The sequence below is a fragment of the Balaenoptera ricei genome, chromosome 1 (assembly GCF_028023285.1).
Source record: "Balaenoptera ricei isolate mBalRic1 chromosome 1, mBalRic1.hap2, whole genome shotgun sequence".
NCBI lineage: Eukaryota > Metazoa > Chordata > Mammalia > Artiodactyla > Balaenopteridae > Balaenoptera > Balaenoptera ricei.
The window spans coordinates 114,108,598-114,134,257 of NC_082639.1; the positions used below are offsets into that span (position 1 = coordinate 114,108,598).

General features: G+C 52.8%; 1 protein-coding gene across 1 annotated transcript in view; it reads right to left on the reverse strand.

The window, feature by feature from the left end:
- Positions 1-240: 240 nt before the first annotated feature.
- IQGAP3 (IQ motif containing GTPase activating protein 3) overlaps positions 241-25,660 on the reverse strand; it is a 39,395-nt gene continuing 13,975 nt past the window's right edge. The window contains exons 12-38 of the mRNA XM_059902240.1: positions 25,009-25,172; positions 23,332-23,489; positions 21,502-21,623; positions 21,236-21,399; positions 19,779-19,869; positions 18,720-18,887; positions 18,488-18,627; positions 18,213-18,383; positions 15,026-15,109; positions 14,795-14,866; positions 14,624-14,693; positions 11,699-11,907; positions 10,835-10,987; positions 10,376-10,539; positions 9,814-10,038; positions 8,807-8,947; positions 7,310-7,394; positions 6,656-6,888; positions 6,152-6,284; positions 5,954-6,056; positions 5,212-5,338; positions 4,044-4,131; positions 3,084-3,296; positions 2,420-2,586; positions 2,008-2,109; positions 1,458-1,566; positions 241-776 (exon numbers count right to left, since the gene is read on the reverse strand). Coding sequence (XP_059758223.1) covers positions 663-776; positions 1,458-1,566; positions 2,008-2,109; positions 2,420-2,586; positions 3,084-3,296; positions 4,044-4,131; positions 5,212-5,338; positions 5,954-6,056; positions 6,152-6,284; positions 6,656-6,888; positions 7,310-7,394; positions 8,807-8,947; positions 9,814-10,038; positions 10,376-10,539; positions 10,835-10,987; positions 11,699-11,907; positions 14,624-14,693; positions 14,795-14,866; positions 15,026-15,109; positions 18,213-18,383; positions 18,488-18,627; positions 18,720-18,887; positions 19,779-19,869; positions 21,236-21,399; positions 21,502-21,623; positions 23,332-23,489; positions 25,009-25,172 — 3,770 coding nt within the window. The 3' untranslated portion in view covers positions 241-662. The remainder of the gene's footprint in view (positions 777-1,457; positions 1,567-2,007; positions 2,110-2,419; positions 2,587-3,083; positions 3,297-4,043; positions 4,132-5,211; positions 5,339-5,953; positions 6,057-6,151; positions 6,285-6,655; positions 6,889-7,309; positions 7,395-8,806; positions 8,948-9,813; positions 10,039-10,375; positions 10,540-10,834; positions 10,988-11,698; positions 11,908-14,623; positions 14,694-14,794; positions 14,867-15,025; positions 15,110-18,212; positions 18,384-18,487; positions 18,628-18,719; positions 18,888-19,778; positions 19,870-21,235; positions 21,400-21,501; positions 21,624-23,331; positions 23,490-25,008; positions 25,173-25,660) is intronic.

The following is a 25,660-nucleotide window of genomic DNA, read 5'->3' on the forward strand; positions in this document are numbered from 1 at the left end:
TAAATACCCTAGTGACCCGCATGTAAAACAGAGTGTAAACAAGGGAATGAGATTTGAGGTTAACGGAGGGTCATCTTGCCTAGGCCGCCTTGGACGACGACCGTGTCACAATGCCACGTGGGCATTCACGAGCGCTGCCCACCCGGTGTGAGGGTGACGGGCTGGAGGGTGTGAGGCGTCACAGCAGCAGAGGGGCCTGGGCTTTAACAGGGCAGGAACACACACTGCTGATGAAGTGGGAGTGGGGACAGGGAGCCTAGCCCTGGCTTTGGGGTCTGCGAAGAGAAGGGAGGCAGCAGGAAATCAGGCCGCTGGGGCAGTGCTCACGGTATCGGGAGGGCAGCAGCAGACGCAAGAGCAATAGCTTTCTCAGGTCAAAGCGCAGGCCCAGGTTCATTCCCTACCATCTGGCTGGAAAACCGTGGGGTTCTGGGACTTCAAAGCCACACAGCCAGACTCAGAGACAGGGCTCCCTTGAGCCAATTAGAGTCCCTGCCTGTGGCCAGGTAGACAAACTCCCCCCAGCTGGGGAAAGGGTGAGACTCCTTGAGCCCTGCCCAGTCCTGAGCTCTGGGTGTCTGCAGGGAAGTGGAATAGTGCATTAGTGTTAAGAAAAGCATCCAGCGAGGTAAGAAAGGCTTGGGTAGCACCCACTGCCTCTGTCACTTCCGCAAGAATTTCTTGTTGAGGAGGAAGATGAGAAGGTTGACGTTGACCTTGGCCTTGTTGAAGAGTTTCATGACAGCCACACCCTCGTACTGGAGCTGCAGGAGGTCCTAGGAGGGAGGGAAGGGGCAGGGAGGCAAGTTTGAGGGTTTCTCACGGTGGCCCATACAGCTAGTCTATAAAACACTAACATCTTGGAGCCTTACACAGTCATCCAGTGGCACTGGCCACTGAAGTGGGCATTGAAACCCCCTTCACAGATGAGGAAACCAAGGCCAAGAGACAGGTACAGTGACTTGACCAAATGTCAATTCAAGCAGAGCCAGGGCTTGAAATCATTTAAAAGACAAAACAGCAGAGCAAAAAGATTTGGATTTAAAAATCACTGCTTCCCTGAACACTAGTTTATGACTTAGGCCGGCTTCTTAACCTTTTAGTCTCAGAGCCTATAAAATAGGGATAATGCTTGAGAGCTTCGGAGAGGATTAAATGGGGTAATGTGTAAAGTCCCTGACATGTGATACGGCTTCAAATATTAATCCTGCTCTGACATCACCAGCCCACTCCACTCTCCTGATGCTTGGCAGTGGGGTCTGTGTCAGGGCACGGGGACAGAGAGGCTTGGGCTACACAGACCATCACCCTTCTCTTCAGGAACAGACGACATGGATTGGGTGGGGAACAGAGCTGATGTCATCCGCGGCCCAGGGAAGCCAGGCCAGGCTGCCATCTTTAGGCTAGCACCGAAAGGCCATCGGGTGTCTTGAGGGCTCATGGGAGTGTCCCCTCACCTGATAGTGAAGCTGAAATCGCTCCATGTCCACACCCAGGAACCTGGCATTTACTTCGAACTTTCCTGCCTCATCTCCAGGGGTGATGTCAAAGATCACATTTCTGAAGCTATCAAGAAAAGGATTCAAAACAGGGCCCAGTGCCTCTTTCCAGGGCCACAGCCGCACTCTTCCACCCTCTGCTGCTCATCCCAGGCAGGGCTGTGAGTCACCCAGAGCCAGGCTTCCCCTCTATCGCTCTCTTTCTCCTCCCACTTTTACCTCTGCTCACACCTCAGCTCTTTTCTCTGCCCAGCCCTAATCAGCTGTTCTCTCCTGCAGGACACTTTCCCAGCATCGTCTGCCTTGGGGTGTCTAGAACTGTGCCAGACCACACCCACTGCCCTTAACTCTCTGTCTGGAAATGTCGTGTCTTCCCCATTGTTCTAGCAGCTCCTTCAAGGCAGGGACCATGCATCTCCTTCCCTCCCACCTGGTGCCCAACCCACAGCCCCATCCCCAGGTTAGGACATGGGAAAGGTCTGACATTCTGCCCTCCAAAGACACATACTGAGAGGTGGGAAGATCTTCAATTTCCACCAAGACACCCTTCTCCAGGAGCTGGGCAGCAGTGTAATGGAGAGATGGCTGCTTCTTCCCTTTCCCAGAACTCCTGATGAAGAAAAGGCCCCAGAGAATTCATCTAACAAACCCTTCAACACCAAAGACACGAGTTCTCTCTGTGGCTGGTAGGAAGGAAATTAGACCCCGAGGAAGACTTCTCACTGGTGGAAGACAAAGGAGGGGGTTGCACTTGAACCCAAGACTTTGCGAGTGAAACTCAAAGACCAGAGTCAGGAAGGGACCATGCTGTTCTGGGGTGAGATGTCCCTATCAAAGCTGGTCAAGAGTGGGGCAAAGGTCGACATGGGCAGGAGGAGAGGTCACAGGTAAGCTTCAAAGTGTAGGAAGGGAGCACCTACTTGGAGCTGGGGGCCAGGTGGTCCAGGCAGGCCCGGATGTACTGGCTGTAGTAGTCGCCCTGCTCCTCATAAAAGGTGGTCTTAGTGCTCAGGGCCTGGAACGTGGCCTGGAGCTTCACCAGCTCTGCCTTCCGCCGCTGCCGGTGCCTGCGCTGGTTGCGGATATCCTGGGGTTGGGGGCACCAGGGGAGGGGTGAGTTGACCCTTCCTGGCAGGAGAGCCTCAGGGTCTGATTCAGGCCCAAGAACAACTCACTGTAAGGATCTTCAGGAAGAGCAGGAAGAGGAAGATTCCAAGGTTGTTCTCCCTAGGAGGAGGGCAATCTCAAGGACCCTATCCCAAACCCCTGAAGGACGTTTCCAGGGCCTCTCCCCCATTGAGGAGTTACTGTTCCATGACTCCTTGTTTTTTAGTGAAAGAGAGTTTCAAGAATACTCCCTTCCCTGACTAATTTTGAGACCTTTCCTTCAAAAAGGACCCTTGGAGATCGCTTGGCCTTCCCCTGGCTGGTGACAATTTTGGGTAGGCACTCACCAGGGAGAGGCCTGCCCTTGAGGTGCCAGCACTACGGACATGCGTGCACACACACACACACACTCTCACTCCCTCTCTCTCTCTCTCTCTCTTTCTCGCCCTCCTGCTCCCTCCAGGCCCAGGCCGTTACCTTGGCCAGTTCATCTACCAGCCCCTGGTAGCCGTCGCTGGCGCTGACCAAACCCAGGCCCTCGAGTCGGCGCAGGTTCCGCAGGACACGCCGTTGCTTCTCTGCCAGCGGCAGGAGGGAGTGGGCTGTCAGCGAGCGGTGTCGTCGCAGCGACTCTGGGGTCTGGGCTTCACAGGCCTGGCGTCGGCACATCAGCCGCTTGTGGGCTGCTTCCTGGGGGGCAGAGATGCTGAGGGGTCTAGCAGGCCCTACCATCCTGCCCCCAAGCCATGGGTCCAGAGGGGGAGGGGCGGGGTGAGGTGGCTTGTGAAGAACATCAAAGTGTACAACCTCACAGATGCTGAAGGGCCTCGTGGGTCACTTAAGAGGAAGAGTGGCCAAGGGGGACCCACTAGGAGTACAGCATAAAGGATTCCGGTAGACAGTGGCTGCAACTTCCCAACAACGGAGCTTTGTGATGGCTCCAGGGTATCTGGGGTTCTCTCCCTCCTTCTGTCCTGTGTTTTGGGACAGGCCTCTACTGGTTGTCCCCACCTGTTCTCTGGGAAGCCCCTGGCTGAGTCTGTACTCCAGCTGGCCCAACTTGCCCCTGGCCAGCCACCACTCGCCACCCTCTCCTGCCTCCAGGCCCTCAAGCAGCCACTCCCTGCGCTGAGCACCAGCCCTTCGGTGCTCTTCACGGAAGCCTGCCCAGACTGCCTCTCCGCGGCCCCTGCAACTCCTAGCACTGACAGCAGGGGCTGGGGTCCCTGCAGGGCTCACTCTTATTTCAGTGCGGAGTAGGGACGGAGGTGGAGTCTTGGCACTCTGCAGCCTGAGGGTCTCTGGGGGCCAACGGCAGAGGCCTCGGCCCCCCAGAGCTCTCATTACTGGTGAGCACAGGTGTCTGCCCGGGAAAGGCATCGGCCATGCTGGTGGGGGGCGAACGAGACAGTACCTGTGGGCCAGCCTGCCGCTCACCTGCTCTCTGGAGGCCGAGAGGGACAGGATCTCCTTGAGGGAATCCCCAGAGTGGACCTGCATGATGTCAGCCAGCATCTGCTTGGTGCTGCAGGAGGGGAGCAATGGGGGAGAGGTGAGGGACAGGGGGAGGGTCTGGACATGGGGCTGGCTAGGGAGCTGAGAGTAAGTGGACCTTGCCCCGCATCACGGCTGCCAGGGATGCTCGGGTGGTAAGGAGAGAGGGTGCGATGGAGGTAGGTGTTGTGAGGAGAACATAACCAGGAGGAAGACCCAGGAGGCGGGTTGATGGGTCTGTGATGCAGAACTACCATGGTTCCGAACACACTGTGCTCTCTTACACCTCTGTGTCCTCTGCCTACAATGCCTCCCACAAATGGTCTTCCTTTGAGTCCTTTGGCTGAAGGACACACTTCCTCCTCTGTGAGACCTTTCCCTACCTAGGTGTCCCTCTGAGCTCTCCCGCACCTGACACCCACCTCCCTCTTGGTGGCTCTCTGATGTGTGCTCACCCCTAGCCTCGCCCCACTGTAAGGGCTTTGATGGCAGGACAGAGCTGAACACCCAGCTCACTGGTTTACCGGGTGAATGGGTGAGCAGAGCGGCTGCCTTGCTGGCAGGGGGATCAAAGTGGCGACCTGGCTCCTCTTCTGCCTGGATGACCAGCCCAGGCCTGCTGGGGGTCCTCCCTCACTTTTGCAGAACTGGGGATGAAAAGCTCCATGCCCATCTCCTGACCATCACTCGTAAGGACAGGGAATTAGAACACGAGCTCCTCCACCGACTGGCTGTGGGACTTTAGGCAAGTCACTTAATCCAAGTTTCTTTCCTCCACTGGAAGGCAGGGAAACCGTCATCTATCTACCTCACCGTTTGTCCCTTAGGTTAAATGATGTGTAAGAAAGCATTTGGTAAACAGCACAACAATATGCAAACAACCGTGTTGCCAATGTCCTAACTATTCCTTTGCCTTCAGCCACAAGACAGAGCAAAAAGCTGAGGCTGCCAGAAGGAAAACAGCTGAGACTGCAGCAAGGGGAAGGCCAGTTAGGCTTCAAGGAGAACTTTCTGAAGGATAAGAGAGCCCAGGAAGAAGGTGGGATGGCCACTCCAGAGTAGCCATCTTACTGGCCTGGGGAGGTTCAGGGGGCCGAGGCTGCTCTCCCACCTCAGAAGCAGGCTCCGGGCATTGGTGTCGTCAGCATCTGTCTCTAGCCCTTCAAACTTGTTGGTCAGTGTCAGGGACACTTCTAGCTTGCTCAGATCCACGTTCCCATCCGCAGCTACGTTCTCCCCTGAGGCAGGTGAGGAAGGAGAGAGACTAGCACACTTACACACGCACAGATGGGGCCATGGTAAATAAATACACTGCTCCATGAGCCCCTCTTCCAGGAAGCTTTCCCACACTGCCCTGCGGCACCACCCTGTACCCTCAGCCCTGAGCACCAACGGAAGGGCTGTTACCCACAGAGCTCACCCTTGCATTACTGGGGCTGTGCCTCCCCAAGCCTGGAGCTCCCGGCTGTCTCCCATCTGTCACCACCTCCACCCTGCCCTTCCACCCCTGTAAGCCAGCTTCCTTCCATTCCACAGCTCCTGAAATCCCCCCTCATCAGAGACACATTTTAAGACCCAAGACAGGCCGTATCCCTCCAAGGCTCTCTCGCATGATTTAACTGGCCACTTACATGATGGTACGGGGTCCCCTACTGTCTGTCCACATTCTCCCTATCAGTCTGTCCATCCCAGGACCAGAGGGAGAGCGGGAAAGTGTGTAACCAGCTTCCTGGCACACGTCCCCAACTGAACACAAACTTGAGGGGGCACGTTCCCATGCCCTTCTCACCTGACTGCCCGCCCCTGCCTGAAGGCCCCTGCCGCCCGCCCCAGCTGTCAAGGATGGCACGCACCAATGAGGTCAGGGACGGTGGGCAGCTCCCCAAGGTCCTCCAGGAGCTCGTGCAGGGGGTCGCAGTGATCAGGGGCGATCCAGTCCTGGTGTTCTAGCAACAGCTATAGGATGGAGGGAGAAAAAGAGATGCAGAGTTTGAACCAGGCCTTCCAGGACCAGCCCACCTACCCAGCGCCCCCAGGTTGCCGCCCCTCACCCTGTGCGTGTTGACCAGCTCCCCCACGGTGATGTACACCACAGGTTTGGCCACAGCCACCATGTCTGAGTACTCATCCATCGCAAAGCGCTCTTCTGGCTCTGGCACGTGGCAGGCTCGGCAGATGAACCTCCTACCTCCAGAGGAAGATCATGTGAGAGGGTGGGGCGGGCCGGCACCTGCCACATTTCTGTTCCCATCAGCCTTCCGCTGGCCCTCTCCAGTGACTGCTCAAGCCAACTCTGACTCTCCAGTCTCGGCTCCAGCCCTTCTGTGCTGCTCTACCTTCTCTCGCAGTGGTCCCCTCAAGCCAACTTCCTTCAATAGTCCTCTTTTCTCTCCACTGGGGAGTCCTTCCAACAATCTATCCTCCTCTAACCCACTAACCATACTCTTCACCTCTATGCCTCCCCTCCTCATGGAGTTGAGAGGGGAAGTGGTACGTGAAAGAAGATGGGAAAAGGAGGAGGGGACAGGGAGGAATAGGATGCCAGGACCCAAGACCTGAACTTGAGGTGTGTCTCCTCCAGATAGTCATTCAAGACCCGCAGGTGCTGGCTCTCCCTGGAGAAGGCCTTGCCAGCTGCAGCGTGCTGCAGGAGTTGAGCCACAGCCCCCAGGGCGTGGCGCTGGGGGGTGGCCAGGGCGCCGCCTGCTGCCATGGCCACAATGTCGAAGGCGTCGGGGGCCACTACAGCCGGGTTCAGGAAGCGGTAGTACAGGAGGTTCCCTACGACCTGAGGGCACAGGATCGTAGAAGCACCTGGGGTCCGCCTCCACAGCCCCAGCCCCACTCTCCCTGCTCACCTGGCTGGAAGGACCACCTGGGTCAACCCCGTTATTGTACAGAAGAGTAAACGGACCCAGAGCAGGCCGGGAACTTGCTCAAGGTCACGCAGCAAACTTGAGCAATAGCTGGGACTGGAACCCAGATCTGACAAGTCCAGGGTTGGCCAGTGTTAACTCATGTCCTGGGTGTCTTTCCATCTGCTACCTGAGCCCTGCTGGTGAGCCAGGCTCGATTGACAAGGTGAATATTTTCCTTCTTGGATTTTTACAGCATAGGGCTTTCTGTCCTTTTGTGTCAGCCTGGGGGTTCACAGGCACCATCGGGGCAAAGGAGAGCGCAAGAGGTGGGGGATGGGAGACAACACTTGCCTTATAGACCTCATTCTCTGTGGCGTCGGGGAACTTCTCTGCCAGAGTTGTCTTCAGGACCTTGGCCACATATCTCATCCCATACCTGGGGGCAAAGCAATAGGTGCGCTATGGCCCTGCCCACCCACCCCAGAGTGAGGGCCTGAGTGTCTGCCTCTCCTTCCCCGGGCTCAGCCACCCCAGAGCTGAGCTCAAGCACTGGCCCTCCCCTATCCACAGCCAGCTCCCTGCTGCCTTCCTCCAAACATCTCTGGGCCTTGTCCCTCCCTCCTGCCCTTATGTCAGCACCCAGGACCAGGGCCCGGTCAGCCACTAAGCTCTCACGCAGCCTCTAGCCTGGCCTGAGAGCCTCTTCTTTGGTCCCCTTTAGTCTCCCCTGGGAAACACCCCAGATCCCAATATTCATCCCGCATTCCCCACAGACGCACCTTTAGCCTGTACCTTAGGTGTCTGACACCCACAGCCAGAATCCCAACCCAGGACAGCCTGGGAGGCTCTGAGGCTGTTATCACAGAGCATCTATGAAGGGCCTGGTCTGGGCTAGAGGCAGGGGCCGAGGGCACAATGAACTGGAGTAGAAGCGTCCAGTCCTGATTCCACCACTAACCAGAGATGTCAGCTTAGGCTGTTTTGCTTCCCTTATAAGTTTGTTCCCTCATCTGAAAAATGGGAATGTTCATTCTTGTCCTCTCTATCTCATAGGGTTTTTATGAGGATCAAGTGAAATTATATCTGTGAAAGTAATGGTAGAGTGCTATTCAGACATGCTAGACTTAATTATTATTCCTATTATGGGTGTGCCACCTACAAATTTAATTAAATACCTTTAAAAGCTATTTCCACCTCCTAGGGTGTCAGGGACAGAAGTTTACAGCTCACTGTGTACTTTCCTTTATTAGTCCTAGGACAACCTTTTCTGAATCCTAATTTTAAATCCTTAATCCAGTCCTCCAGGTTTGGGGAGCAGGGCACTGAACTCTGTGGGCTCCCCTCTGCAGCATCCCCACCTTGCCCCGTGCACCACTGAGCCCCAGAAAGGCTGGCTGGCTGAGTGATGATCTAGATGAGGCCCACCTTCTCACCGTTTTCAATCATCTGTTTTTCAAAAAATAATTATTGACTAAATTTTAAGAAAGGAAAGGACTTTTATCAAGTGTTTACTGGTTTGAAGTTTTCTTATTTTTGACTTTGTGGACTGAAGAGTTTTATATTGTCCACCATTTACACTCAGACAATAATATGTCCCCATAATCACTTGAGGTTCCCCTCTCTGGCCCAGTGATGTTCTGACTGCCCACACAGACCTGCGTGCTGTATTCCAGCGCAAGTCTCTAGCCGGGGCTTTGGGCATCCTCCACCCATCTCCTGAAGCCCTTGAGCACCTCGAGACCAGTTTCCCTTCCTGCTTCCATCCTTCAGTATTGCTCTGCTCTCCCCATCGTGGCCTGGCCCTCTTGAGATCCTGTGCCTAGGCTGGTGTGCGGCTGGTGCACATACGGAATTTGGTCCACAGATGAGATGATGGCTGCAAGGAACTTATCGGTCATGGCAAGGAGGTTGCGGAGGGAGATGTCTAGTCGTCTCTGGACCTCGGGGTGGCTCAAGGCCTGCTCTGGGGTGATGTCATAGGGGAGGTGGCTATGGGCAGAGAGAGACAAGGTATCAGCCAGAAGCCCCTCCCATGGCCTCTCCTCCCTGAGGCTCTACCCCCTAAAGTCATCTAACAACAAGATCTCATACATACACGCTGAGGGCAGCCCAGCATATGCTTAAGGGGATTAGGCCAGAATAAGAGAAAGGACTCGGAGAGGACTAGAGTGATGTGGGTGGAAGAAGAAAGAGGTGGAGCACCCAGGGGGAGGTGGAAGAGTGTAGGAGGAAATGGAGGACCTGGAGTCTGTGGAAAGATCCTAAGGGGAACCAGAGGAGACCAGGGCCACCCTGCATATCTTTGGTAGTTGTGGGGGTGGGGAAGGCTGGGCCAGGCCTTGCAGTACCCCCATCCTATATGCCAGCGTGCCACCCAGAGAAGCCACCAGCGCTGCCTGCTCTCCTCAGCGGCTCCATTTCCCTAGTACCTATGCACCTGAGTTAATGCCTCCAATCTATAAGGCCAACTTATTTCTCCCACTATCTCATTTGCCTATTCATCTATAAATCTGAATATTCAGCTATACTCCTATCAGTAAGGAGTCCATATCCCAACTCCCAGTAAACCTGACATATCATTTGCAAGCACTGACATGGCAATTAAACACATTTGCATATTCATCTGTGCTCATTCTATGTTAAGCGCACCAGGTCTGGTGTCATTTACAGCAGTTCCATGTTAATTACCAGAGGGGGTCTAAAGGCTACCATATTTCATCCTATAGGGCTGGTGTCATATTTGCATAAATCAGCCTGCTCATTTATATGCCACCTTCAAAGCACACTCAAGCTTCCCCAGTGAGGCCCCAGGCTGAGCTGATCAAAGAGAGCTCTCCCTCTGCCCGTCTGCTCACCTGCGCTGCCCTGTCTGGGCCTCGGTCTGGTTGATCCAGCTCTTGTAGAGGTGGACAGGGTCTGTGTGGATGCTGAGCATCTTGTCCTCCAGCACATCCCGGATCACCTTGCCCAGGATCTCCCGCAGGGCACTCTGCCCCCTCCCGTTACGATAGAATCTCACCACCAGCCTCACCACCGTTGGGTTGCCTGTCACCATGTCCTGGGGCTGCTCCACCTTCGACCTATGGGTCAAGAGGTAACTGAAGCTGGTCTCCTGCCTCTGTGTAAAATAGCTGCTTTTCCTTTTGAGATTTTTGGCTCTTTAAAGCCTGCTCTGGTATCCCTCCTGTTAAGGAATGTCTTGTTATCTCTGTCTCGGCCTTTGTGCTAACATGTCCGCGCATGTCCTCCCTGCATGCTGTCCCAGGAGATGTCTTGTCTCCGTGGGAGGCAGAGAAAAGAGGTCTTCTGATTCCATTTCTACCTTCAAACCTCAATAAATTGTCACCTTGTGAAGGAGCCAATAGTGGCATCTCTTCACCCATTCTCTTCCCATTCCTTTGCATCTGGAAAACCTACTTGATTTCCTCCTGGAGTGCTGTCTTGAACAACTGGAGCAGGAGATAGGCCTCTCGGCGGTTGGAGGCATAGTTGTATAGACTGAAAATCACTGATTCCATGAACTTGGTGGTTTTGTTCTGCGGCATCTGAAAGATCAGCTTGGCCAGGTAGATGGGTTGAGTCTGTACGCAGTGGGGGAGATAGGAATAGCTGATAATGCACCTTGAGGACTAGTGATCAGATAAAGAAAGGCTTTGCTGATTGGAACTTGGAATAGAGAACACTGTCACACTTTCTGGGGGGTACTGGGAACATTCCAGACAAATGAACAGAGGTAGTCTCTTTCCCTGGGTACAAGGCATTAGGATTGTAGGAAAGAACACCTTACTTGCAGGTAAAGGCACAGACATGAAGGCCTCAAGGTCCCAGACCCTCAGGAGATAGTGGAGATATCTCCTTCCAAAGTCCTCTGCTCACCTGGAGCAGGTAGAAGAGGTGTTGGTAAGCTTCTAGTTTCTGCCGTTTCTCTTTGCTCAGCGACTTTAATCCCTTCTGCTTGTCCAGAACCATCATATCTGACAGCTGTTCCTTATTCTTCTTGGTCAGCTTCTTGCAGTGGGAGACCACTTCCTGCAGAGGCGGGGGAGCGTGTGATACAACCAACCCAGGCCAGCACAGAGCACAGAACATATGGTCTAGAATCAGTGCCTTGAAGAGCCAGGGCTTTCTGCTGTTCAAGGTATTCAAGGAATGAGCCAAGGGAGATAAATAGCTCTAGGGTGAGAAAGGGCCTCCCACTGCCCCGAGACTCCATCTGGCACCTCTGCTGTCACAGGGTGAGTCCCCAGAGAGAAGTGGGTTACCAGACTGAGGCACCATGTCTATTCGTTTCTGCTATTATTTCTTATTAGACTGTTGTACAGATTTGAGGTGGAGATATCACTATATCACTTCCACCCCGTCACTGCACATTTGTATGGTAATTTACAGTTTAAGGAGTTTTCATATCTATTTTTACATTTGGCCTGGTGAGGTAGGCACTCTCATTATTCCCACTTTACTAATGAGGAAACAGACCTAGAGGTTAAACAACCAGCCCGCAGTCCCATCACTAGGAATCAGCAGAGCCAGCCATTCCAATTTTATGTCCAGTGCTCTTTCTGCTATATCATGTGCCCCAACAAATTACTAGAAGGGCAGAGGACCACTGTACAAGGACCTGAGCCATGTGATAAAATCCAGACCTTTAAAAAATATTTGATTAGCAACCAGAGAATGGCCAGCATCACCTCTCCAGGGGCAGCTAGATTTGGGAGAAGGGTAGGCCAGGGGGCCCCTCACCTGCAGGGTGATCCGATTCTTCACCAGCAGGCCAATCTTGATGTCCATGAGATTGAGGTCCTGCTCCAGCTGCTGATTGGACCGGATCTTCCTGACCACCTCTTCCTGGAGCTTCAGCAGCTCTGCCTCAGCCAAGAAGTCCTGGTGGCTTTGATTCAAGAGGTGGGCAAATCTGCGTACCACGCTGAGAGGGGGATGGGGCGCGCGGACTGGCAGGAACGGAAGAGGCGCCGGGATTAGACATGCCTTCACTAGAGGCTTCCTCGCCAGCCCCCTTCCCCAGTAATCCCTCCCTCAGTGTCCATTCTGCTGGAGGCTAGCAGGTCCCCAAGCCCAGTCCTTTTCTAATTAGTTCTGCCTGCAGCTGGAGGGCAGTGGGCAGCCTCCCAGCCAGTCCTGTCCCTGAGCTCCTTATCTTATAACTAGGGATGACACAAGAGCTGTCCTTCCCCTGCCTGGATTCACCCCCAACCTGGGTCTATCTCGGTGACCTCCCACACCAAAGTCAGAGCCCTAGCATCCTCTGATGATCCATTTAGGCCCCCCTATTCTGATTCACTCCCCACTCCTGCTGGGCCAACTTACTCATCCTTCATCCCAAGTTCACTTCCACCTATCAGCCTCCACTCAGCCCTGCCTGACCCTCACACAACCCTCCTCCATCAGGAGTGTCTGCGTCGGGGGAGCACAGATAGAAGGAATGTTCAATGGATTTTATAATATAGGGAGGTCAGAGTTAGAGGGATTCTCCTTGAATCTCTTTTGGAATGATATTTGAGCAAAGAGAAGCCTATGAGCTAAGCTGCCGGGAATAACAACAAAATATCAACTAAGACATATAATGTTCACTATGGAACAGAAACTGTTCTAAGTGCTTTAACATACTTAAAACAACCCTGTGAGGTCAGCACACTGTAACTTACTGAGGAAATCACTCCGGCACAGAAAGGGTAAGTACGTTGCCCTAGGTTACACAGCTAGTAAGAAATGAAGGAGTCAGATTTGGAGGATAAACAAAACTAGGCCTAGTCCTTAAAGGCAGTCCAGTAAGGGAAGCAGACAAATAAACCACAATTCACTACAGTGTGGTTAGTGCTCTGAGAGGGGCAAGCATGGGGACCTTTGGGAAAGTGAAAGCGGGCCACCAAAGGCCACCTGCGGAGTGAAGAAAGGCTTCCGGGAGGAGGTGAGACCCAACCTGATGTCTGTGAAAAGGAGGTGAGAGGGAGTGCACTTGGCTGTTTTAGGAAGTGCTAGAAGTCCATCATGTCTGTAACACAGTGTGGAGGGCGCAGGTGCTGAGGGACAGGGCTGGGGGTCAGTGAGGTCAGAGGTGCAGGGAGAGGTTGGATCAAAGAGTTTTGGAAGCTGTGCTTAGGAGACTGGACTTTATCCCCAGGGCAATGGGGTGTCACTGACAGGTTTTAAGAAGGAGAGTGACAAGATCATGAGGTTTAATGGACTAATCTGGCTACTGTGTGGAAGACAGATCTTTGAGGAGTGGAGAATGGATGAACCAATGGAAGACAGTTGATGGCATCTTGGATTCACGAGATATAGCACCTTAACTCATTTAATCCTCACAACAACCATACCTGATCATTATCTCCATTTTATAAATGAGAAAATGGAGGCAATAAAGAAGTTTAGTAACTTGCCTAGGGCCACACAGCTAGTAAGTGGCAGTGCCCTGAGTGGAGCTGGGGCTAATGAAATTGGGAGACAGACCTGGTAAAAACAAGTTCTTCCAGAAAAACTATAAATTAAAGAGAAGAAAAAGAGATCAAGGATGGTCAGGGCAGTGGTATTAATGCAACAGCAAGAGAAAAAACAGAAAGGGCCAGGCTGGGGAGAGGTAAGGAGGGAAAAGCAGCTAGCTGCCCGGAAGCAGATGGCTAGAGAGGGGCAGGTGGTACCCCTGCCGGCAGGACAGGGTGGGAAGATGGACTAAGGAGGTGAAGGAGATGATTCCTGAACAGTGTACTCAACCTTGAAGCCCACAGGTGTGGCCTCAGGCCCAGGAAGGAAAGGGGCCTACCTCTTCGGAAACCCACGGGCTGGAGGCAAACCTGGAGATAGACCACTAGTCCGCTTCACCAAAAGGAGGGGGACCTCCAAGGCTGGGTTTCTGGGCTTTAAGAACAGGAGCCAAGAGCAGCCTAGAAGGACCTCTTTAAGGCTTTAGATGTATGCCCAACTACTGGGAGCCATGGGGCAGGAAGATGGAGCTCCCTCAAGCGCTCCTCCTCAAGTTCCCTAGCACTGCAGAGAGGACCCCAGGTACCTCGCCTGGCTTCCTGTGTGTTGGGCCACAGAGGGCGGGAAGTGGAGGAATCATGGGTCAGGGAAGAGGGCAAAGTGGGGGAAGGCTGGAACTCTAGGGAGAGGAGAAAGAGCCTTTTCTTTCTTTCTTTCTTCTTCTTTTTTTTTTTTTTTTTTTTGCTTGTGTGGTAGCAACAGGAAGATAATCTAAGACTGGTACAGAGGTACAGACAGAACCTTGTTAGAGGGGCTTTTCCTGTGATGAGGCTATCTCTTACTGGGGTGGGGCAGGGGGGCTTTTGTTACCACCTCTGTTCCACATTCCTGCACAGACAACTTGTACCTTCCCCTTACCCGCTGTGTGGCCCCAGGAGGGATATCTAGACCTCCCTTCCTATCCCTCCCATCAAACTGGGGTATCTGCAAAGGCAGGAGCACATCTCCTCATTCCTCCACCCACCCTGGGTCCTAAGACAAGCTCAAGGTTGGGGATATCAGCTGTTGGTGAGAGACAAAGGCTTAAGAAGGCCAGACAACTTCTCTAAGGTCCCAGTTTGTGAGCTGTGGGGTCATGTGACTTTCTACCTTGCTAACTGTTGAAAGCCAGGAAACTCGCAAAGACAGACACGTGCACAGACAGAGGAGGGAAGCCAGGCAGTTTACCTAACATCCTGTAGTCATCCCGGGCTTTCCTGGCTCGGAAAAATGCCTGGATCTTCACGATGGAGTTAACCTGCCAGGAACACAGATGGGAAAAGGGTTGCTGGCTGCCTGTGCTCTGGTCTCATGGATAAAGGTTGGATATGGGGACAGGGAGAGTGGGATGACACTCACATTCTTCTGGAAGTAGCCCAGACGCCTCCGGTATCGCCTCCGAGCTGCCCACATCCGGGCCCAAGCCTGGATCTGGGGGCAGAGACACACTGCCTCAGAGCTCCAGGCTCAGGGCCCGCCCTCCAGGCCAATCCAGCCATCTCTAGAGGTCATAGGAGGTGAGGGGACTAAAAACTGTTCTCAGAGAGTCCTTCAAGAGAGACAGGAACCCACCCAAATCATGATAGCTACCTTGATTACAGCATTTGTGTTTGCTTTTAAATACTGCAACCGTTCCAGGTAAATCTTCCGCTGTCTGTAACACCGCCAATGAGCCTGAGATCAGAAGGGAAAAAGCGGTAACCCCAGCTGGTCCCTGTTGGCCTGAGAAGCTCGTGGGAAAAGCCTCGTCCTGGGATCTCCAGGGAAGGGGCGGGGGGTGTGGGGAGGCAGGAAAGTAGAGGGGGAAGGAAGGGGAAACTGGCCCTGTTCTCAAAGAACTTCCAACTTCATGGGGAAGACCAAACGTCTGCATGTAGCCAATCATAGCCTCTGTCACACTCCCTGGTCCCACACACACACACACACACACACACACACACTCACGCGTGCACCATGCAATCAAACATACACACTCATGCTAAGCAACACCTCCTCATAGAAACAACTGTTAAGATAAAAGCGTAAAAGATATTAATAAAGCATACATCTACTCACCAGCTTCACCACAGCATGTACCATAACCCCCCCAACATACTAATCCACCCACATAAAGACTACCCACACTCTGTCACACGCTCCATGGTCTGGAGAGGCACATGGTGGCACGGGTGGAAAGTGTATGCAGGCACAGAGCTGTGTGCCCACCATCTCTGCCAATGGCCATCTGGGCAGCAGGTCATTCATGCTCTCATAACTCACCCTTCTCTTTACAACTCTACCATTCAGCTCTGAACCCCAGCTCTAAGCAAATCTTCCCTCCAAGGCCCCCAGTAATTCAGCTGTCAGGCTGATGCCCCTCCCCACTGCTAGTCTGCTGCAAAGGGTCTAAATGACCATCTCCTCCATAAGTCACATCCCCTTCGGTCCCTAAGACACAAATCTCATGGCTCCCTTCTGTTTTGGTCTCCTTCCTAGGGGCCTCTTCCCTTTCACCCCAAGCTTGTGTGAGATTAATTTTCCTAAAGTACCACTTAGACCATGTTTCTTCCAGCCCCAAAGTTTCCAGAAGTTCTCAACCATCTGACCCCACACTCCTATCTGTCTACTGATCCCTACTTCCTTAAGGATTTTAACCACCTCAGACATTTCACTTTCTTCTAAACATGCCTTATGATCTTCTGCCCCTGAACCTTTGTCTATGCCCACCCTCACCTCAGCCCTGTCTCTACCTACTGAAATCCTATCTTTTAGGGAACACATTAAACATCTCCTGAGAGCTCAGGCCCTGGAGAACACTCTGCCGCTGACATTGCCATGGCTTGGTGCGTTAAGAGCATCTCCTTTCAGACAACTGTCCCTCCCAGCTCCTTCTAAAGCCAGCTCTCTTGGCCAGGCTTTCCCCTAAGACTTACACTGTCCTTCTGTTGGGAAAGGATATAAAAGAGACAGCTTGGCCCCATGATACCAGCTGCCCATCTTGGAGCCTAGAGGCCAGGAAGCCCCAAGTCTGTGCCTTTCCTCAGCACTCCTTCCCCTCCTACTCCAGGTACTGCCTGACATATTGTCAGTTGCTGTGGGGAAAGGCAGAGGGGTCTCCTCTCTGCTCTTACCACCTACCCACCCCCATGTGGCTGCTCCTTAAAGAGAAGGCCTCCCAATCTGGATTGGTCAGAATTCAGGACCCTGACTGGGGTCCTGGCCAGGGTCAGACCTCTCAGGAGAGATTAAAGTCTCAACACACCCAAGCTGCTTCGTTTCTGAGTCTCACTCCCCCTAGCTGGAGAGCAGGTAGCCTGGGGCTCTGGGCCCCCTCTCCCTTTCTCTGTCTCCCTGGACCCAGGCCAGAGCCGGCACAGATCCAGGATCAGTAGCAAACTCGCCTTCCGACACTGTGCCCTCTCCCACTGCTGGTGTGGCTTTTCTGCTCCTTAGGGTTGGTGTGAAATTCCAGGCTGTGCTCAGGAGGGAGGAATCCCTATGATTTAGACCACTAAATGCTGATTATTAAGGTTCTGTTTTGAATTCTGGGACCAATGTCCCGAAATTTAACGTCTCATAATGGCTCCCACCAATAGAGTATGTACTGCACTAAATGCTACATGTAATTATCCTACTTTACCCTCACAATCAACATGAGGCGAGCACCACCATTATGAATGAGGAAACTGAGTGCTGGAGAGGCTTAAGTAAGGTGCCCAGAAGTAGTAGGACCAAGAGACAAACTGCAGCCTCTGACTCCAAAGCCTGAGTTCTCAATGACCACCACATGTCCCAGATCATAATCGAGGGCCATTGGCCAGTCTCAGTCTGTGCTTCTGTCTCCCTTGGGGTTCTCTGGTATTATCTCTGCGTCCCTACTATCACAATATCTCACATCCACTGTATTCCAGTTCCTGTGATGGGAGAGATGTGATCGCTCACCTGTGTCTCTCACACCCATCTCTCACCCTTGCCCAGTGCCAAGTGGCATCATTCGCAGATACTGGGCATTTGGAGGTGTTCATTAAATAAAGTCTCTTTACACTGCCAACATTGCCACGAGGCCCTCCAGGTCACATCTGCCTGAGGAGCTCTGTTTGCTCAGCTCCCACTGTTCCTGGCTTGTAAAGTGCCTGGGCCCGAGGCCTCTCTTCCCAGTTGGCCTCGTGCCCCAGTTACTTGGGGGTTGGTCTCAGAGGCCACACTGGACCATCCACAGGTTGGGAGAATAAAAATGGAAAGGCTGGCTGGAGAGAAAAGGTAGAGTTCTTTCCCTAAGGGATTCCACCCCTTTTCTGTTTAACCACCACCACCTCTTCCCTACTCCTTTTCTAGGCAGGAAGTCCTCCTGGGGTCTATACCCCGAGGTCTCACTAAATCTTTTACTCTCCCCCTGGAGAAGCTAAAAAGCAGCTCTCATACCCTCTGGATGGTGATGATGATGCCAGTAACCAGCATTTATACCATGCTCTTGCCTATCTGCCAGGTACTGTTTAGATGTACTTTAGATATTACCTCAGAACAACCCTATAAGGTGGGTGCTACAATTTCCAGATTCCTAGTTTTCAGATGAGGAAACTGGGAGAGAGTAAATAACTTGTTGAGGTCATGCAGCTAACCTGGTGGAACGGGGATTCAAACCCAAGTAGTCTGGGCTCCAGATACCATGCTCTTAACCACTACTGTTCAGAGGCCAAAAGATCATCCCAACTCCACTCAGCAAAAAGTAAGTAGGGAGGAAACCCTGAAGCTCAGATATGTCCAGGCCCTGAAGCCTCAGATGGCCAGAGCCTGCTACCTGGATTTTGATGATTGCTGGGAGCCAGGTCCTCAGAAAGTGGGAACGTTCAGCAAACTTCTGCCGAACCAGGAAGCCGCGGAGGCGGGCCTGGAGCCGGATAATGAAGCCCACATTGGCCTTCCAGAGCTGTTGGCGGTCGTGGGCAGCGGTGATCTTGGTGACGGCCAACTGCGGAAGTAGGAGAGAGAGCCTTTGGTGTCCTGGTGGGTGGGAGCCTCTCCCGCAGGAAACTTCCCATCCATGAGGCCCCTCCTTTGCAGGGGCCCACCAACCTGGATCTCCTCCCGAGTCAGGTGGGAGGTGTTGAGGCGGCAGCCGGGGGGTCGCTCCCAGGTCCCCTGGAAGGTCTGCAGATGGAAGTAGTAGGCGGTACCATCCTTCATGTCATGTTGAACCCAGAGCGCTGTATCCCCTAAGCAGAAACCAAGTAAGCAGAGAAGGCTCAGAGGAGGCTAGAGGTGGCTGAGGCATGCAGAGAAGGGAGCGGCATGGTAAGGCCACTACCTGGATGCTGCTTCTTTGCCATGGCATCTTCCAGGACTCGCTGGTACCCGTCAGCGCAGTCAGGAACCACCCATCGGAGGCCCACGGAGGGGTTCCTTAACACCCGTTCTGTCTGGGCTGCCTTGCCCTCCTTGATGGCCTGATTGATGGCGGCCACACCAAGAGCCACTAATAGGGGCATTGGGAGGAAGTGGTCAATCTTTCCCTGAGCCCCTCCCAGAGGCCCTGTCCTGTCTGTTGGGGAGGGATCCAGAGAAGAAGGACACAAAACCACTCTGCCTGATGGAAGGGACAAGGACATCCCAGGATGGACACAGATGAAAAGGAGCAGCATGCAGCTGTGCTTGGAGGAAAAGGTAGCAATCAAGGAAGGCTTCCTGGAGGAAGACCGTGTAGGGCTGGGCTGGGGCTTGGTAAAAGGAAAGTCAGCTTCTACAGAAGCTCCAGGGCAGGATATGGTCAGAGAGCCTCAAGACAGTCTTTTAGGAGGAGAATAAAGTCCAAGAAGTGGGGGGAGTTGATGCAGTCCCTGCCTTCCAGTCACTCACAGACAGACAGATGGACAGATGGCCTCCAGACACTGAAAACTAACACCATCAGCACCCCACACCAGAAGTAACACCAGTGTCTATTTGTACTGACCTTGCCTAGTTTTCCTCAAAGCCAACCCCTCTTCGCCAACTTCAAGACTAAACATTCTCTAACCAGAGCTGATTGTTGGAACCCAGACTCAAGCTACCAGTAGAAAATGGGATGGGTTTTTGACCCCCACGTGGTTTCACATGCTCACATTGCAGGAGGAAAGTGTACACAGGAAGGCACAGAAGGAGGCAGTGGGTGGACTATGGGCTCTCGACTCCTGAGGATTTCCTGCCCGGCTGACTGCTAGGAAATCCATCCTACGGTCAAAGCAGCAGCCCTGTTCTCATTCTGGCCTGCCTCCCCAAAGAGGTTGAAATGGAGAAGGAGGTGACTGGGGAGGCTCCCACCGAGCCCACATCTCCTCGTCTCCCCCAACCCCTCTCCCCTCCACTCCTGCCCCCACCCCCGCCCATTTACTCCTCTGAGCTGTGTTTGTGTCCTGGTTGGCTCTAACCACTTCCTGGCGGATCTCTTCCAGCCATAGCACAGCTCCAGGATCCCCTGTCACCTGGTAAATTGAGAGAGATGGGACAAGATGAGAGCCCAGGCTGGTCTCCCCAAGCCCAGCTGCCCAGGGGAGCCAAACTGCAGGCCCACATTGGGAGCCACAGGGTAGCAGCCTCCACTCCCCTCTGCCTACCCTGCGTGGGCATGGCCTTGTGGCTCCCTTGGACAGCTGCCAGTTCACAAGGTTCTTTCCTACCCTGCTTTCAGGCCAAGCATCAACTCAGCTTGGCCACAACACCCCCAGAACCCTCTTAAACCCTCAGCATCCACCACCCTCTCAACAGCTCACTTCCCTGCCCTTGTGCCTCAGTCATGTCCAGGGAGAGCCCACGCCGGAGGCCCCACTTACCTGCCCCTCCTCCCCATTCCCCTACGCCTCAACTTATGGCTTCTTGGGCCCATCTGACCCTGACTTCCACCCTCTCCTTCCCATTCCTCTCCACACTCCTCTGCCGCACAAGGCAGTGGGAAGATTGCATGTGACCACGGGTTAAGTGAGCCTGTGCCTGCCACGCTGTCAGGCTTGTTCCCTCCCTTGCTTTAGCCAATCCCAACCCCAGACTCTACTCCCTCCCAGCTCTCCTCATTAATAGAGTGAACGTTCTAAACTAACATTTTATTGAGCACTGTGTTCCAGGCAGTGTTCCAAAGCACTTTCTTATGAACTAAAACTTGCAAAGCACATAAGACAATGCTCGGGAACAGGGTTAGAACTCCATCAACCTTAGCTAGTACCCCTGTCATATTACCTCACTTAAACCCTATAACTCTGAGACAAGTTCACTATTATCACAAGCTTGTAGGTGAGGGAACTGAGGCCCAGAGAGGGTAAGTAACACGTGCAGGGTCAGGTGCCAGGATGCAACCTGGAGTTGGATGCAACCTGGACAAGGATGCAGGAGTCCTTGTCCTCAGCCACTCTCTACGCTGCTGCCTGCTCTGGATGTTACAGGTTTAAAACCCTGCCACATTCTTCAACTCACTTGGTTTTTAACCCTCATTCCAGTAGGTAGGTAGGACCAGGGCATGTAGTATTCTACAGATGTATAAGGAGAGCTCAGGGATGTTAGGGAATTGCTGTAAGTCACATGGTCACTGAGTGTCAGAGCAGGGAATCCAGTCTGGGTTTTCTGGCTCCCAGACCTGTGCTCTTCCCACGCACAAGGCCCCCACCATTCGCTCTGTGCTGGCAACCAGAACTCTGCCCTTCTTCCCCCAAGGCCAGATCAGAACCCCCACTGCCTCGCATCCCCAGAAGGGACGGTGCCCATCAGACTGGCTTTCCCAGGGTGCCTACTGGGCACAGCTCTACCCATAGGGGATATTCTTCCTGCTCTGGTGACCAACCCAGCCAGCCCAAGCCTCACCTGGGCCTTCTGCTTTTTGGCCGCCACGAGGAGGAGATGGTACCGAGGGGCAACAGGAAGGCTGACATCGTCCAGGCCAGCCGCAGGAAGCAGAAGGGAGGAGAGGGTCTTTTCAGGGTTGTTCTGCTCCAGAGCCTCATTGATGAGGCTGACCGCAAGGACCTCTGGGAAAGAGAGATCTAGGTGGGCCGAGGGCCCAGACTTACGGCTAAGGGATGGGGCTGTCCGCATTGGGCCATCTTCCCCCAGTCCTGGACTCCACTCACGATTGGTCTCTTCCTGGATCCGGGCGTTGACCTGACTCACGGTGGCCTGAAGATCATTCCAGCTCAGGAAGGCCCCATCCATTCCATGCACCTGTTGCAGCTTCACCAGAGTATCAAAGTACCTGGCAGCAAGGTGAGCGAGAGTGAGGGGGGTAGTATGTGCATCATCAGCCAGAGGTCAGGGGAAACTTCTGGACTACTTTCCTCACTTGACCTCCAGGACGTCACATTCTCCTGGTTCTCGTCTCGCCTTACAGGTTGTCCTTTCTAAGTCTCCTCTGCTGGTTCCTCCTTCACCTCTAAATGTCGGAGCATCCCAAGACTCAGTCTTCAGGCCTCTTCTCTCTCCATGCTCACATCCTAAGTGATCTCACTTAATCTCATGGCTTGAAACACCACGTTCTAATGACTCCAGAAAGTACACCAATAGCCCATTCATAAATGCCAGCTGGCTGCTCGGCATCTCCACGTGAACGCCAAAAATCACCGCAAGCCCAGCAGCAAACATCTAAACTCCCGATCCCCCCTATTCAACCTGCGTTTCCCACAGTCTTTCCCATCTTGGTAAATGTTTACTCCAACTTCTCAGGCCAAAAATCTTGGGAGTCATAGCTGTCTCCAGTCTCTCTCACACCCCATATCCACCACATAACCAAATCCTGTCAGTTCAGCTATCAGAATATATCCAAAATCTGGCTCCTTTTCACCACCTCCACTGCTACCGCCCTAGGCCAAGCCTCCATCAACTCTCGCCCAGGTTACTCCAATAGACATTTAACAGGTTTCCCTGCTTCTTCCCTTCTAACCCTGTAGTCGATTCTCGGCACAGCAGCCAGAGTGATCCTGTTAAAAGTAGGTCAGATCACCTCCCTCCTTGCTCAAATCCCCCCCCGTGGCTTCCTTCCTCACTCAGAGTAAAAGCCAGAGGCCTACATGATCCAGCCTCGGCAACTTCTTCTCCCATTATTCTCCCTCCCTCCCTCCACTCCGCCTCGTGGCTTCCTTGTGTTCTTTGAACACACCAAGGACACTTCTTTTTCAGGGTCTGTGCCCCAGATAGCTTACGCCCTTTAGGTCTCTCTCAAAATGACCCCCCTACCAAAGAAGTCTTCCATAACCATACTATGTAGCAGAGACAAACTGCCCTTACCATGTCCCCACCCTTTATCTGCTTTGCCCTGTTTTTTTAACCACCATAGCTCTTCTAATCATTTGACATGTTTGTTTTTTGTCTGTCTCCCTCTACTAGCACATAAGTTATATGAGAGCAGGGAACTGTGTTTTGTTCACTGTTGTTTCCCAGCACCTAGAATAGTACCTGGCAGGACTTACCTGGTGGAGCAGTGGTTAAGACTCCACGCTCCCAATGCAGGGGGACTGGGTTCAATCCCTGGTCAGGGAACTAGATCCCACGTGCATGCTGCAACTAAGAGTTTGCATGCCACAACTAAGGAGCCTGCTGGCCACAACTGAGGAGCATACGTGCCACAACTAAGGAGCCCGCGGGCCACAACTAAGACCCGGTGCAACTAAATAAATAAATAATTGAGAAAAAAAAATAGTATCTGGCACATGAGTGGGTACTCAAACCTTTGTGATAAAAGATTAAATAAACGGAGGAAAGGGGAATGACTGTGAACCCACCCACTCCCAGGAGAAACACAGGCCAGGGAACTGCAAATAGACCCAGAGGGTGGGCCTGTGCCGGAGAACAGGGCATCATGCAGAAGGCTAGTCTCCGAGCACAAGAACTTGGACTCTTGGCTACATTCCCTCCATCACCCACCCATCCCCTCTCTCAACATGCGGCTAAACCTTAACCTTTCTCACCGTTGAGCATTCTCTCCTTCCACCTCGGCCAGCCCTGTGGCGGGGTTCACCAGGCTGCTCCAGAAGCTGCTGGCATCCCTGGCCTCCAGAGCTCGGTTGATCAGGACCACGGCTGAGAGCATCTCCACGGCCACGAAGAGCTCCTCCTGGCCAAGCTCCTACAACAGAGGGAGGGCTGATTCCCTAGTGGGCTGGTGAAGGGCCTCGGGGGTCTGCCTGCCATCCTGCCCCCAAGACTCTCCCACATCCCAGAGTCTCTGTCTCAAAACACCTATGGCCTAATCCATTCACTAATAATTAATCATACTTAATACTTGAGAATGCTTACTATGTGCTCAATGTATAAGTACTTCGTGCACATTATCAGTTAACTTTCATAACAAGCCAAAGAGGTAAGTATTGTTAATATCCCTATTTCACAGATGAACCCATAGTCAAGTAATATAAGTTAAAGCTAACTGCCAGATACCAGAGCCCACATTTAACCAGTGAGTCCTACCTGCTCCTTTCTGGTCCCTACCACACACCAAGAACTGCACTAGGCCCTGGGCACACTGAGAGCAAGATTATGTGGGCTCCTCAGTGCTGTACTACACACCCAAGGGCCACTTCCCTGCCCAGTCTTCTCCTCCTTCTCAAATATCTGCTTGTGCTGTTCCCTGTCTGGAGCACCCTTCCTGTCCTCTACAAATAGAATGCTGCAAATAATAATAATAATAATAATAATAATGATGATGATAATGGCTAAAAATTTCACGCCATGCTCACTTCTAAGCACATATGTTAACTCATTTAATCCTTACAACAATCCTATGAAATAAGTATATTATTGTTCCCATTTTATATATGAATTGAGGGGCAGAGGAGGTAAATAGTTTGCCCAAGGTCACGTAGCTAGGAAGCAGTAGAGCTGAAATTTAACTCAAGGATTCTGGCTCTAAAGTCCACATTAGTCGCTATGCTTTACTTCTCAGGACTTATTTTATGCTTCCTTGTACTATAGTCTCATACATTGAGACCATGCACTTCCTGAGTGTCATGCCTGGAGTCGATGCTCTATAAATGCCTGCTGTGGTTAGGATTCTTTATTGAGTCTCCTCTCTTCCGAGAAGCCTTCCCAGACTTACCCTGAGCTCTGCCCCTTCCATTTCCCTAGTGTGAAGTCATCTCCCATTTACATCATCTACTCCTCCCTGTGTCTCTGCCTGGACCCTCGGGTGTATTCTAACTCCTCCAACAGGCTGGGAAGTCCCTACAGGAGGGCCCTATCACCTCACTGTCAGAGAAGCTGTACGGACAGGGGGAGGTGGGACAGCAGAGTGGTTAAAAACATAGGCTTCCAGTATATTCAGCTTTGCATGCACTCCCAGCACTGCCAGCCACAGCTGTTTTGGGCAAGTTACTTAACTTCTGTATCCCTTTTCTCATCTCTAAAATGGAAATAATCATACTTACCCCATAGGGTTCTTTTAGGATTAAATGAGTGTTTAAAGCAGTGTTTGCTCCAAGGTATTTGCTATTATAATACACTCAGGATGGCAAGGATGGTAGCCCACCTCCCACTCCTAATCTCTTGCCAGCATCTAAGGGTGCCCTCATGGGTGCTCTGGACTGACTGCTCTGCTCCCTCCAGCTCCTTGGGAACCCAAGAGCTGGATCCTCATTTCTAGGGCTTACCCCCTGCTGCTGCCGCTGGAGCACTGCCAGCTCCTGCTGGTACACAGCTGATGCAAAGGGGTACACTGGAGGCAGCTGGGCTTCCGGGCACATCAGCTCCTTCACGGTGTCAGCTGCCACGCCCCTCCGGATGGCTTTGTTGATCCTCTGCACAGCCCGGAGCACTGCAGGGGAGGAGGGAGAGGCTGTACAGGCTGGGCATCCTGTGCTATTTCCACTCTCCTGGCTAACTAGGTTCTGCTGGTGATCTCTGAGGGGAAATGGCTTTGAACCTCTGCTAGGTTCAAAATGCGTTTCTAAATGTTCAGGAGGGAAAGGGGTTGGGTCGCTTTAAGAAGAGGCTCCGGAAGAAGCAATTTGTCAGGCCTAGAAGTTGAGTAGCTCAGCAGGTGGCTGTCATAGCAGAGGTGAATTCCTAGGGTGGTGAGCATAAGATTGACAGGAGGCTATGTAGCACAACTAAGATGAGGTTAGTCAAGGGGCTCCAGGGACCAAATCTTGATGACAGCGCAGAGGAATAGGGAACTAGCTCCAAGGTGGAGCCATTTGGGCTGCAAAGGGCGAGAGCAAGCTAAAAAGGGGCCCTGGTGTATCTATGTAGTTTTAGTTTTCAAATGCTGGGGCTTATAAAATGCCAAGCAGATATGGGCAT